The sequence below is a fragment of the Ipomoea triloba genome, chromosome 3, assembly GCF_003576645.1.
Source record: "Ipomoea triloba cultivar NCNSP0323 chromosome 3, ASM357664v1".
Lineage (NCBI taxonomy): Eukaryota > Viridiplantae > Streptophyta > Magnoliopsida > Solanales > Convolvulaceae > Ipomoea > Ipomoea triloba.
This window is the reverse complement of record NC_044918.1, coordinates 5,412,041-5,426,496: the sequence shown is the minus strand read 5'-3', so window position 1 is coordinate 5,426,496 and position 14,456 is coordinate 5,412,041. Positions and strand designations below refer to the sequence as shown.

The 14,456-nt window shown below is 36.6% G+C and overlaps 3 protein-coding genes across 4 annotated transcripts; 2 read left to right on the top strand and 1 right to left on the bottom strand.

Annotated features, from left to right (window-relative positions):
* Positions 1–1,453: 1,453 nt before the first annotated feature.
* Positions 1,454–5,822, top strand: LOC116011922. Of its 2 annotated transcripts, XM_031251355.1 has the most exons (6): positions 1,454–1,890; positions 2,622–2,700; positions 3,507–4,169; positions 4,267–4,518; positions 5,249–5,411; positions 5,517–5,822. In XM_031251355.1, the coding sequence occupies exons 1-5, from the start codon at positions 1,455–1,457 to the stop codon at positions 5,406–5,408; spliced, it is 1,590 nt and encodes a 529-aa protein (XP_031107215.1). In that variant the 5' UTR covers position 1,454; the 3' UTR covers positions 5,409–5,411; positions 5,517–5,822. The 2 variants fall into 2 exon arrangements, with proteins under 2 accessions (XP_031107215.1, XP_031107214.1); XM_031251354.1 differs by having other exon boundaries at positions 5,249–5,813.
* Positions 5,823–9,370: 3,548 nt separating this feature from the next.
* Positions 9,371–10,654, top strand: LOC116011952 (late embryogenesis abundant protein-like). Its single transcript, XM_031251393.1, has 2 exons — positions 9,371–9,885; positions 10,162–10,654. Exons 1-2 carry the CDS (start codon positions 9,505–9,507, stop codon positions 10,381–10,383), a joined length of 603 nt encoding a protein of 200 aa, XP_031107253.1. The 5' UTR covers positions 9,371–9,504; the 3' UTR covers positions 10,384–10,654.
* Positions 10,655–11,858: 1,204 nt separating this feature from the next.
* Positions 11,859–14,143, bottom strand: LOC116011995 (pentatricopeptide repeat-containing protein At5g44230). The gene has a single exon (XM_031251448.1). The coding sequence runs from the start codon at positions 14,082–14,084 to the stop codon at positions 12,117–12,119; it is 1,968 nt and encodes a 655-aa protein (XP_031107308.1). The 5' UTR covers positions 14,085–14,143; the 3' UTR covers positions 11,859–12,116.
* Positions 14,144–14,456: the final 313 nt, after the last annotated feature.

Below are 14,456 nucleotides of genomic sequence, written 5' to 3'. Positions count from 1 at the left end.
TACTAAGATATTATTTTTTTCTTTATTAATTTAGTCTTTTAGCATTAATCAAATAAATAAAATGAACTTATATATTTTACGAAAGAGTTAATTCCATTTTTGATCCTAGATTTATAGGTGTCATTCCACTTTTAATCCTCTTTTATCAAAACATCCACATTTGATCCTAGTATTATTGTGGCATGACCATTTTTGGTCATCCGTCAACAAAATTGTTGAAATGTCGTTAAATACAAAGGCATTTCGGTCTTTAATTACAGATTTTTTTCAAAAAAAACTAAAACATAAAAATATAGCGGGGTCAACTTACTTTGTATAAAAATGATTGAAAAACCATTGTATTTGACGACATTTCAACAATTTTGTTGACGGAGGACAAAAAATGGTCATGCCACAATAATACTAGGACCAAATGTGGATGTTTTGATAAAAGAGGACTAAAAGTGGAATGCCACCTATAAATCTAGGACCAAAATGGAATTAACTCTTTACGAAAAAATTCGATTATATTTAATCGAACAAAAACCATCGATTGACAGATACTCACCCTTAAGTGTATCTCTGTCCCGATGAAAAATTGATACAACTCCCCTTTCCTTGAATTTTGCCCCTGCCCCCATTGCGTGAGTAATAGGGATCTCATAAAGTTGGAGAGAAATTGTTATTCTTAGACTTTTAAGACAATTGCATTCTTCAAGTTTGAACTCAACACGTCTGGTTAAATTAAAAGAAATTCACAACTCTTAGTTATACACTTATACCCCACTATATTTGATGATTTATTTACTAATGGAGGAATTTTTATTTTTCCAAATAAATAGAAAATTGTAGAATAGAAAAGAAAAAATGATCTTAGGAGACAAACCTAGGGATGATCACGGTTCGATTCGAACCGGAACCATGCACTGTTAGAACCAGACCGGAACCGTTCCGATTCCCGTTGCGGTTTCAAACCAGAAAAACTAAAAAAAATTAATTATTAATTATTATTTGGTTAAAGTTTAATTATTATTCAATTAAAATTTAAACTTTAAATAAAATTTTAAAATTCAACTTTTTAATATAATTTAACTTTGAAATTTAAATATTTAATATAACTATTTTAAAACATTTTAGAATGAAGACTTTTCAAAAAAAATATTAATTGTTGAATTTAGACAATTTTAAAAATTAAAACAAAAATTATAAATAAAAATTTAAAAAATTCGCTTCCGAACCGATGATTCGAACTGAAACCGCTGGTTCCGAACCGTACCTGAAAAATTTGATTCCGATTTGCCGATTTCAGAACCGCGAACCGCCGGTTCCGAAACCAAAACCGAACAGTGGCCATGACTAAACCACATTAACAAAGACAGGCCCAATTAAACTTTACACCAGACCGGGTCATGTGGCCCATTAACACTGTTAAAATTACCGCCAAATCAGAAAACGATCAAAACTATCAGGAAACGATGTGTTCATCTGAACCTCGTCTTCGCGCCACCGAAAACCCTAGCGAATGGAGATTCACATGGGAAGCTCAGTCTCACGTCCCAATTCTCCGATTATACCTCTTCAACGCGAACATCAAACCCGCAGTTCATTGCGCCCACCTTCGCGTCGACGCCGTCTTCGAGCAGTCTCTGCTCACTGTAAGCTTCTTTGAAACCGAGTGTCAAATCGAGACCTCACTTCGAGTACCTATTCCTAGGGTCGTGGTCGATTTCGAATCTCCCGTTCACTCGAGAACTCTCGACGATCATATTGAAGTTAAGCTCGCTCTTCTTCTTCCCGTTGATCATCCACTCGGCTCCAATTTTGATTCTATCCTAAATTCACTTGAAATAGAAGAATGCAATAACGAAAGTTTGGCGTTGGATGGGGTAAATGAACTCTCTGCTGCCTCTGGTGAGTATATTATGAATGCATTTTATTTTATTTTTATCGTCACCATTGTTTTGAAAATGTGATTTTTTTGGGATGATCAAAGTGAACATTTTTTTTTTTTTTTTACATTAACTGCTATGAATGCCTATACAATTTTGTTTCCTGTCTTTTGTGTTTTTGCTATCATCCTTGTACACAACTGTAAACATTCCTATATTTAATGTTATCCAATAATTTGTATGAAGTGGATGTTTAGTGCATTGATAAGCCTTTGGCGGGTTGTTTTCTCATGTTGTGCTCAGAGGCATGCCTTAATAAAGGATTTCAAAACTCAAATCTTTGGCATGCTTTTTGTCAGTCCCACCCAACCCCACCACCAAAAGAAAGTGGTAAAAAATGGAAGAAAGAACTATCTTATCTGAAGATACTGAGTTTATCAAGTAAATATTCTCAGTTTTTTGGGTTTACTTGTATGAACTTTAAGTAGCATGCTTATTTAAGAAAGACTTCTGCTTTGCATTTCCTAACCATTGAATGTCTTCTTGCAAAATGTAACATGAGGGGCTAAAAGTGTAGTGCGTTTTGGCTAAATCTCATAAGTGATAGTTCTATCATATTAAGATGTTATTCAGTTTAATTAAAGCACTTGCTGGTTTCCTCAATGCAATTAGAAATTTAGATTTCCTAACACAAAAAAGTTTATTGTGCTTCATTTTTGTGTTATCCTGACTATATATCATTTTGAACCTTAGATTTACAACGATTGTCTGCTGCTGGGGAAGTGAACTTTTACTGCAGAAGTTGCACAACAAAGTTGACCAGGGGTATCAGGCAGGACCTCTCTCTCTCTCTCTCTCTGTTCACACATAGACATGCTCAGGCAATGACAAATAGACATTCTTTATATTCCCATATTAAATGGTCACATACTCACATGTGGTATGTAATCTAAGTCACACTTACCCATAAATCTTCTGCTCCATCAAAATGAAAAGATTTGTGGTATATATTTTGAGAAGGTTGATTATTTTGAGATTTTGAGTCCAAAAAATTGGGGTTTAGTGGTGATCATGTACTTATCCTGCTGACCCTTTGGTCATGGATTGAATCCTAGAAAGGTTGTGAATGCCTTCTATTCCAAGACCATACCTGATGAGGTAGTCTTTGCATCCAGTACTTTTCTTGAGATGCAGAATCCTACTTTGTCAATTCCTCTTAATAAATTTCGTTATAAAGAGCCAAAATGTTTCTTTTTCAAACACATTTATTATTCATATTTTAGATTTTTTATGGCACATTCTTTTCAAGAAAATGAATTATTCAGAAAGACATTATATTATAATAAACTAAACAATGTGACTTGTTGCATAATTTTACCATGTCTATATTGGTGTACTAGGTGCATAAGGGTTAGAGAGTTCAAATTGTTTCCAATCAGTGGTGATGAATAGAATATGGTTCAACAGACTTTGCATGAGCAAATAATTAAATTTAGGGCTTTTGGAACTTTAAACTGAGCCGTTAGACTTACGGATTTGGTTCTTAGATGGTCTCTACTCTTTATTGTATACTTGTTTAGGTACATAACTGCAAATGACTTCATATTGTATTATTGTTGCTCTATAACTTTTATGCAGAGTTTTCAAAGAGATGCCATCAGTTGACTGGAGAGATGTTGCAGACAATTGGTTTGGGACATGTTGTTGCTCATTTGGGGGTGTAAGTGAAAAGCTGGTAATGAATTATGCAAAATCTTATTATTGTACAGCAGGCTTGTGTCTATTGAGTAAAACATCTGTTATTATAAGCACAGATGACCTTCTGGAGTGTGAACTCCCTGAAAGGAACAAACTCAAGAAATATGATTCTGACCTGAAATCAGACGACATCAGTTATTTGAATAACTCCATGCTTGGTAATGAGAATGATCAACAGAAAAATGTCTGCTGTGAAAATATTTGCAAAGAAGTGCAGGGAACTAACAAGAGCCACTTTGTAAATTGTTGCACTCTTGATCCATGTGAAAATCTTTTGGGGCAGCATGAATCTGTTGTGGATTTGGAACTCCCTGTGAATCAAAAAATATTTCTGAATGGTTTTCTTGGAGATGCTTTCATGGCAAGACCCTCCTATCTTTCAAAAGATATTGAATGGATTGAATTTTTTTGTCCCAAATGTTCATGTCTTCTTGGTGCATATCCTAGCCATAATGATCGTGTACCTCTGGATGGTGGAGTTCGACTCTATAAATTCTACATTTCAACTTCTTTACCTGCCAATGGAGCTTATGATTTATTTAGGTTAGCTACTTACTTTAGCTTTGTGCTTTATCTTCATTCATCTTTCTTTCCTTATTCATTTGAGTAGAATGCACTAACTAGTAAGTTCCAAATACAGGAATTATAGCTTTGAGAGGATGTTCACAAGTCAGTTGCTTGAAAGTGCAAAGGATGAACTATCATTTAGGACTGTGGTTAGAGATCTGCATAACAAATGTCATTCCCTACAAATTGTTCTCTTGAATCCAAATGCATGGAGCTATGCTGGATTTTGTTTGCATGCCTTAGAACCAGCTCCCAAGATTAATGTGTATCCTGTGATCAAGGTCTTATTTTCTGCTAACAACAATGATGTGCAGCTTGAAACTAGGTCTGCCTTTCAACTATCATATCTTACAAAACCAGATGTTTAATTTATACATGTGTGTATTTGTGTGCATATTTACCTTATACCATCCCTATCCCCTTTTTCTTTTACATCTGGATCGGGGAGAGTTTCAGGTGTGGTTATGGAAAGTTGAATGTTGGCACCTGACAAGGCCTTTTGCATTCCAATTCCTAATAGAAGGACAAAAAAGCAGTTTCATAAGATAGTTTCAGCAGGTAGTATCTAAGAAAGATTCAAAATATAATGGTTTATTCAAATCTTGTGTTATATGGGAGAGACAAGCAGTTCATAAAAAAATGATGTGGAAAGTTTATCTATCCAAGAGACTCTTATCTTTTAAAAAATGGAACAATTGGTTGCTTGTTAACTATGTATCGTAATGGAATATATTTGATTATCAAAAATTTTGGCCATTGAGAAGAACTGCTGCTTGAATGCTAACTGATCTGATCAAGAAAATACAAACACTGAATTTAAGGTCAAGTATATTTTTGTACATGTGATGGGCTTTGGCAGGCATTGTATGCGTCCATATCCTTCTTTACAGCATTTAATCACAAAATATATGTGCCACATGTTTTAATATAGTTCTGAACACCTTTTCCCTTTTTATCCTGACTGGAGACTTATTGACCAGTCCAAGATTTTGGGGTGTGATCATGTATAACTTGTTCTCTCAAATGTATTTTCTTAAGGTGTGAATTTTATGCAGGAGCATAGAAGAATGGGTAACAAAGAAGCAAGCTCAAGAGGTTTACCTGTTGCCATCTCAAATAAAAGAACTGATTGCAAATTTGAAGACTGCACATATAACATATCCACAGTCACATAATTTCTCACAGGGGTTTTCTGTGTCATCCCTGAAAACATGAGTGGTAACTTACACTTTTATCTTTCATTTATGGATCCCATGTGATTCTCTATCCAAAATACTGTGAAGTGTAAACAATCTGATCCATATGATATGATTGAACCAACAGGCCAAGTGGTCTCAAAGATTATAAACCAACTGTGTGGTGCCCTTGTGAGTTTGCTAGCCAAATGCTTAGCTCATATAAAGTTTGATGAATTTTGATCAAGCAGCAGTAATGATCAGCTGAATTTTGGAGGCAGTAGCTGTTAAATATGTGAATGAGAAATTCTGACATCCAATGTGTACGGACTTTGTTACATATGCCAAGAACTAATCTTACTGTGTATGTCAAGAGTATGTTTGACTTGCTAGATGTTTCTCTAGTTTTTTTCTCATAGTAATTAATGCAGTGTTATGGGGTAAATTTGCAGTATCTTTTCATGAATTCAATCTAGTAGCTAGTGCCCAATCAGCAGACTCAGTCATAAAGGGTTGTGGATTCCATCTTTAGTTCATGGTTGAAGCATAACTTCACACTATAGGGGGCTGAGAATAAGTTCTCAATTAGGAACAGGAACAGGGAAACATGTATATATTTTTCGTGATTGTATTGGTGGCTTTGATGTTTATTTTTGCAGTTTCTAACCGATTTTAGACACGTGAATGTATACTGTAAAACTTTTGCTGTAAAAAGTGAGTAGCACCATTGCTTGTTTTAGTGGTGAAGGAAGATTAGGTGAAAGGGCATTGGCAATGTAGTTGAAGACATGATATAAAGTGGCCACGTGTTAATATTCTGAGTTGAATTATAATTGCGTACTGAAAGAGTAGATAATGGTGATGAGGCTGAACGTTGAAAGTCATTATTCCTGCAAGACAGTGGAAGTGTAATGGTACTATCCCTTTTTCGGTAAGTCAATGATGCCTGTGCTAGATTATAGATATGATATCATTCTTCCTTTCTTTTCTCAGAGATCACACACACTCAGATCAGGCAAAGGATTGGAATCCGAATATCAATCCACCAAATTAAAGATGCATTTGCCCACAGATAGATATTATTCATGCCTTTCAGGGTTTGTAGCCTTCCTTCCATAGCCACAGGTATGCACTCTAATTTTAAAAAAAAAAAATTTTAATAAGGGTTGGTTTTTAATTAATAATTGAAATAACTAAAAATTTTAAACTCAGTGAATAATTTGAGTGTTGAATCGACAAGAAGAAATAAAACAGGAGGGAGCATTTATCTGCATCGTTGAAATCCTGTCTCCCTGAAAGGACATAAATAAATAAAAGCAATTAAGCATGCGCTAGCTAGCTGTGTTCTCCACGTCCTTAACAATCATGGGTGCTAACAGGCTACGTACGATCATATTCATTCTTGCTTTTATTATGTATTGGCTGCCGTAAAGCTAGTGTGGAATACATATATCCACCATGAATCCATACTTTGCATTGCACATCAGGTACTGTTACATTACATGTGAATGTATTTTTATGGGAGATAGATTCACAAAAAACGATGCCATCCTAAAGCAACACGTATTTGCCATCCTGACCATGTATGTGTGCATGTATATTAATAATAATGGTGTACGGAATTATATTAGATATGCTTTTTGAAATGGAAGATTAAAGTGAAAGCTAGGAAATTAATCTGTCCGAGTGTGAGAGAATATGATAAAGAGCAATGCGCAGAAAGTTATTCTTGGAAACCTAGTATAAATAGAGGGCGGGTTAGGTTGGAAAATTATCTCGAAAGTGAAAGATTGAGAACATATATAGATTGATAAGAAAGAAGAGAGGCATTACATGGGGATGAAGTGTCGTTTTGGTAGCCAAGGATGACTTGCCTGCACCTTGCATTGCTAGCTTCATTATATTCTATTCAATGCATGAATGCATGAATTGGGCATGCCATGCCGCAGGCAATCTCCTTGGCTATCCTCATCGCCTCTTCCTTTCGTGCTATGCCCTTTCATCTCTTCTCTACCTTTTCTTCTTCTCACCACAATATACATACATACATATATTATATATATATATATATACATACATATATATATATATATATACATACATACGTATATATATATATATATACACACACACACACACATACGGTCAAGTTCATGTGCGAACAAGGCTTCCCTTGCGGTCACGCACCATTAAGTATGCATAAATGCATCATAAAGTGTTCGGAAATGCACCATTAGATGTGGTGCATTTTTTTTTTGTATGTTTTGTGGTACATTGATGCATTTATGCATACTTAATGGTGCAATCCGCACGGAAAGCCCTGACCTCATATATATATATATATATATATATATATATTACAGTAAATATGTACACTTTGCATATTTATAGCTAGCCATTCTCCCTAGTCAACTTTACCAAGCTCCATCAAACATAGTGTTGTCATTTTTAGGGTTGCAGACTTGCAGTCCCATCTGGTCTCACGACCAGACTCCAGAAGAGAATCAGAGCAATATGGATAATATATGCATGGTTTGCAACACAGATGGCATATCCAAATTGTTGTTGGGCCAACCTTGTGTAACCAACTAACCATAGGGATAATAGGGCCGGTCCTAAAAATTATATCATTGTCCAGGATCTTCTTTAATTTGTATTGTGAACCCGGTCCAAAAATAATGTTTTAATTATGTATCAATAATTAAATTAATATTTAGATTATGTATCAACAATTGAATTAACATATTATGCATTTTAAATTTATTTACCTATAAATAATCCGGTACATATATTAATTGTAAGTATTAACCCTGGTCTATCATACATATGTAAGACTTTTCCCATACAATATATATTATATATCGTGGGTCTTAATAGTGCGGTGCAAGTAGACTAGGTCCATTAATGGTGTGTTTGAAAAGCAGGAAAATGACTTCTGAAAATGTTTTCTGGAAAAATGAGTCATTTTTCGAAAAATGGTTTGATTTTCAGTGTTTGGTTGCATTCTGAAAAACTATCTTGGTGTATTTGGTTCATTTTTTGAAAAATGAGTAGAAATGTATATTTATATATTTTTATTATTTTATTTAAAAGATAAAAATATATAAACTAATAATATTTATTATAAATAAAATAAAATAAAAACAAGCATGTGTTATCGCTGTTCTGGTTTTGCCGGAAACTTGAGCCGGCGGCGGACTAAGAGTTCCGTGTGCTATGTTGTTAACGGATAATGACTTCCGCTCAAATTTGGCGGAAGTCATTTTTCACCAAAATGAGCTTATTTTTCCCAGTCAACGAAAATCATTTTCCGGGCTTCCAAACACACCCTAAGTTATAGGTTGGATTGGACATCTAATTTTAGTCCATATTTCACCATTACGCCTATATAAAGCCTGCATTGATGAGATGCAGTACAAACAATTATATAGCACCTAAAGTATGGTACTCATACTGCTATCTTGGGTTCTGAGTTAAGTGTGAGACAAAACGACTAACATCAATCTACCGTTTAAGAGGCAACATAATAAGGCATCAACTATGACTAGAGATCAACATGACTTATGTTTCCGTTATTATGAGATTAAATTTTGTGTAGATTCATTCTGTATGATTAGAGTATTAATTGTGATCTACCAGCGTATGGTAAATTTTTGTCCATATACATCATAGGATCCCCACTCTCATGCATGCCATTAATTTTAGCAGCATGTTTGGATTTTTTGTTATTAAATTTAAGATTTAAGATATTGTTTATCTTTTGACCATAATCTTATCTGAAAGCCGACAGACACATACACTCGTCGACTGGATAGTGCACCCACGTTAATGTATAAGCTTGGAAGTGAGATTAAATTGCACGAACGTACGTTCCACGTGTAAGCCATATACTTCTTCCAGTAGTTTCACATGCATTTGCAAGGTTCATCAACTTAATCTTGTGCCCATCCTAGCTTTCATCATTATCACTTCTCTCCTGCGGCCTATATATATAATCACAATCTGCAACCCTGCACAAATCCAATTCAAGTAATCACAGTTGCATTGAAGAGATATCAGCTTCTTTGAATATCAGAATATCAATATCAGCTTTTTCGAATTGAAGATTATCAGAGATATATATTGAGAGATCAGAAATGGCTCAGTATGGAGATCAACATCACTACGGCCGGCGGACGGACGAGTACGGCAACCCCGTGCGCCAGACTGACGAGTGGGGGAATCCCGTCGGTGACAAAGACGTGTGGGGAAACCCCGTCCGCCACCAAACTGACGACTACGGCAACCCTGTCCACCACGGCACCGGTGGCACCATGGGACAGTATGAAAACACCACCGCAGCCACCGGGCCGACAGGCGGCACTTACGGTGGTACAACTGGCACGGCCGCTTACGGTACCACCGGCATAGGCGGTGTGGTTGGGGAGCACTACAGGCCACATGAAACAGCCGGGAGGGAGCACCATGGTACTGTCGGAGGCATCCTCCGCCGCTCTGGGAGCTCCAGCTCTAGCTCTGTAAGTAACTTTTCCGGCCTCTCTTTATACACTACACTATAATATACTCAACAACCCCCCGGGCCGATTACTCTCCATGGGTTACGAGCAACACATGGATCATAGTCTTTTTTTTTTTTAATTCAAACCCATGAATTTTGACATGGGATCAGAAAAAATCTGATACCAAATTATTAAATATGCTTTTCATCTCATCAATTAAAAGCAAGCTGATAAGGATTATATATTTATGTTTATATATTATATATATGTGTGTGTGTGTGAATGTGAATGCAGTCGGAGGATGACGGGCATGGTGGAAGGAGGAAGAAGGGGATGAAGGAGAAGATAAAGGAGAAACTCCCAGGCGGTGGTCATAAGGATCAAGATTATTATCAGTCGCAATCCACCACCACCACTACTGGCGGCTATGGCGGTACCGGTTATGGAGGAGAAGAGCATCACGAGAAGAAGGGTATTATGGAAAAGATTAAGGAGAAGCTCCCCGGCCATCATTAAACCAACACCCTTAGCTTAATTTCCGATCACATATTCCATCCTCATACAATATTATAATAAATAAGGCTGTCCCGGCCCATCTTTAATGGTATAGGAAATATATATAATAATAATAATGTTAATCTTGTATTTTGTATGTTTTGTGGGGGGTGTCCCGTGGTTGTAAGCACGGTGGTATGGCCATATTTACTTTGCTACTCCACCATATCACTTCTGAGGATGTATTATATTGAAGGAGAATAATATATATGATGTTTTTATGTTTACTGTATTTTGCTTTGTGTTTACTGTATTTTGCTTTAATGTTTCTTTTTAATACACATTATATTTTTTAATTTATGTCAAATTAATTTTAAACTTTCAAAACTCATTTTCAAAATTTAGAAAGGTAAATCTTAAATAGTCTCACTTAATTAAGTTTAAAAAAATTTTGATTAGAGTTGGAATGTGATAGGTAAATTACATAAAAATTGATTAGAGAATTTAATTAGAGTTGTGGTAGGAAGTACTTAATATGGAGAAAAGTAAATTACATAAAAAATTGATTAGAGAATTTGATTAGAGCCGTGGGGAGGGAGTACTTTGTATAAGTCCTTTGGGAAAAGGTAAATCGCAAATGGTATGGTCTAAGCAGTCTAAATGTCTAATTAAGTTTCAAAAGACTTGGTATCGGTGGAAGTATTTTTTTTTTTTTTAATGTGAAAAAGGTAAATCACAAATGATTTCCATTTATGTGAAAAAGGTAAATCATAAATGATCCCAGTTTAATTTGTTAGAGAAAGATAAATCACAAATCGTCTAACCATAACTAAACTTTGTGAATTTCAATATAAATCACAAATCATCTAATGACTAAGCTTCTAGAATTAAAATATAAATCACAAATTATTTAAGACTTATAAATCACAAATTATTTAAGACTAAGCTTCTAGAATTTCAACCTAAAAGTAGTTTTTTTTTTTTAATACTGAAGCACAAGAGTCAGTGTTACCCCACTAAGGCTCAAACCCATCACCTCCTGTATAAATGGAAGGGTTTGATACCACTGGACTACAAGGTCTTTGACACCTAAAAATAGTTTTAGAATTTTAACTTAGATTTTAGAATTTTAACTTAGAAGAGGTAGAGTTTTAGGATTTTAACTTAAAAGCTATTAGAAGAGGTATAGCTTTAACTGAGGTCAATTTGATTAAAAGCTTCTAGAATTTCAACCTAAAAGTAGTTTTAGAATTTTAACTTAGAAGAGGTAGAGTTTTAGGATTTTAACTTAAAAGCTATTAGAAGAGGTAGAGCTTTAGGATTTTAACTTAAAAGCTATTAGAAGAGGTAGAGCTTTAACTGAGGTAAATTGTAGTCAAGGATTTGTGGTCTAGTGGAAGTATGTGAGTTCAAAAAAATAGAGTCAGTAATATTTTTTAAAAAAATTAAATTACTTTCTATTAGACAAGGGTTTTTTTGTACTTATGAACAGATACTAAATTATAATAGAGTCAGTAGTATTAAAAAAAATAAAAAATAAAAAGGCAAAACTGAGGTAAATTGTGAATTGCTTAAACAACATGGTTGTTTTGGCGTGTAAAATAGGTTACTTTCTATCAGACAAGAAAGGATTGCTCCTACGTACAGTCAGTCGGACTTATAATAATTTAATTGAATTGATCAAACCTAATCCAAAAATGAGTTTCCGTAGGATCTTTGAAACCCTTTAGACAATCTCACGCAAGTGTCATATATCACCAAAAGTTGGCACAAGAGCACACCCCATTACGAAAATGGTGGAACCTGTTATTATCCCTGATAATAATCTCCCTGCCACTCACACCAGAGGCACCACACATGAACGAATGACAGTCTTCACATATTCTGAGATTCTTCATGATTTTAATGGCACAATCCGCATCAGTAGCCAGCAGCCCATACGCCAAGGCAAGCTTCTCACTATGCATCATCAGAATCCTCTTCTTATCCTCATCCTTCAAATCATACGGCACGCAGCTCAGGTTCGGTTCATATCCACGCAGCCTGAGTTGCTCAATAAGATCCATCAGTGCTTCTTTAATCGAACCAGACATCGGGTGGATCGAATCCCCTGCATAGAACTCATGAATCGCGCCATCTTTCCCTTCAATCCAGCTTCTTGAAGGGTTCTTCCGTAGTGATCTTGATCTTATCATCTTCCTCACCCTCAACACATCCTCCCACCTCCCTGCTGAAGCATATATGTTGGAGAGCAAGACATAGTTCCCAATACCATCTGGCTCAAGCTCAAACAGATGGTTTGCTGCAATTTCTGCAACATCTGGGTTGCCATGGATGCGGCAAGCACCTAACAGGGCTCCCCAGACACCACCATTAGGGTTTATCGGCATGTTCTTGATGAGTTCAAGGGCTTGCTCTAGTTTCCCAGCCCTGCCAAGAACATCCACCATGCAAGAATAGTGATTTATAGCTGGTTCAATGCCATACTTTTTCTCCATCAAATCAAAGTACCATTTTGCTTGTTCTACCAACCCTGAATAGCTGCAAGCTAACAAGACCCCAAGAAAAGTTACATCATTTGGCTTTACGTTTGTTCTCAGCATTTGTTCGAACAGGTTTAGTGCAGAATTTGCATGGCCGTGCATAGCAAACCCAAGAATCATGGAGCTATATGAGAACACATTTCTCTCACGCATTTTCTCGAACACATCGTAGGCGTCCTCCACGCTTCCACATTTGGAGTACATGTCAATCAATGCTGAGCCGACTACGACATGATCAGCAGGCCCGAATCCTGATCTCTCAGCAACACCTCTCACCCAATCTGCGTGCTTACTGGAACCCAATTGCGCACAAGCTGATATAACTCCAGACAATATCACTTCATCTGTCTGCACACCAGCATTCTGCATCCTCCGAAAGAACTCTATGGCTTCCATGGGTTTCCCATTTTGAGCTAAACCAGTGACCACTGTGGTCCACGCCACCATATCCTTAAAAGGCAATTCCTCAAACAGCTCCACTGCGTCTTCCATATCCCCACTCTTGGCATAAGCAAAGATCAACGACGTCCACGAGATAACATCTCTCAGAGGCATTTCATCGAACACCTTCCTCCCACATTCTAACCGCCCACACTTAACATACATATCAATCAAAGTATTCCCCAGATACAAATCACAACAGAGTCCACCAATCCTCACACACTGTCCATGAATTTGCCGCCCTAATTCCACCTCAAACCTATCACTACAAGCCTTCAACAACGCCGTAAACGTAAACGAAACGGGCGAAAACCCTTCCCTCCTCATCAACCCGTACAGCCTCACCGACTCTCCAAACGGCCCTTCCATGGCGTAGCCGCGAATGATGGCGGTCCACAAAAAGGGGTTCCGGTCTTCTACCCTGTCAAACACCATGCGCGGGTAGGGCTCCACGGGGACATTGATTTTGGCGAGTGTGCGAATGAGCTTAGTAAGAACATAGCAGCACTGCTCTACACCTCGCCGGATCACGTGCGCGTGGACTTGCTTGATCTGGAACAAACTGTTGCACACATCCAGAAGCGAAACTAAATGGGTTTCCAAGAGCTTCCGCTCTTGAAGCTTTGAAAACGGGATGAATGGCCTCTCCGGCTCGGGTTCTGGAGTTCTTAGGTCGTAGCGTTTGGGTATGGGTATCGTCGTCCTTGGTATAAGCAGTTTTCGGATTATTGAAGCCATTACATAGTGATGAATAACTCAAATCACCTTCCAAATCTTGCTATGGAGCGGGAAATGGAGGGGAATTTCAGAAATTTGAGCAAATTCAAGTGCAACTTAATATAAACTCTAATACTAACGGGTGTTTGGTTGGATGGAAAATCTTTTCCATGGAAAAGATTTTCCATGAAGTGGAGGAAAATGTGATTTTTCATTGTTTGGTTGGATGGAAAATGTTTTCCATTGGAACTTGAGTTTCCAAAAGTTAAGGAAAACAAATTCTTAGTTGGAAGGTGGTATTTTGTTTTCCATGGAGTTTGGGAAGAAAGTTTGAGCAAATAGACTATTTTACCCTCATTGATAATAATATAATATATTATCACTATTAATTGT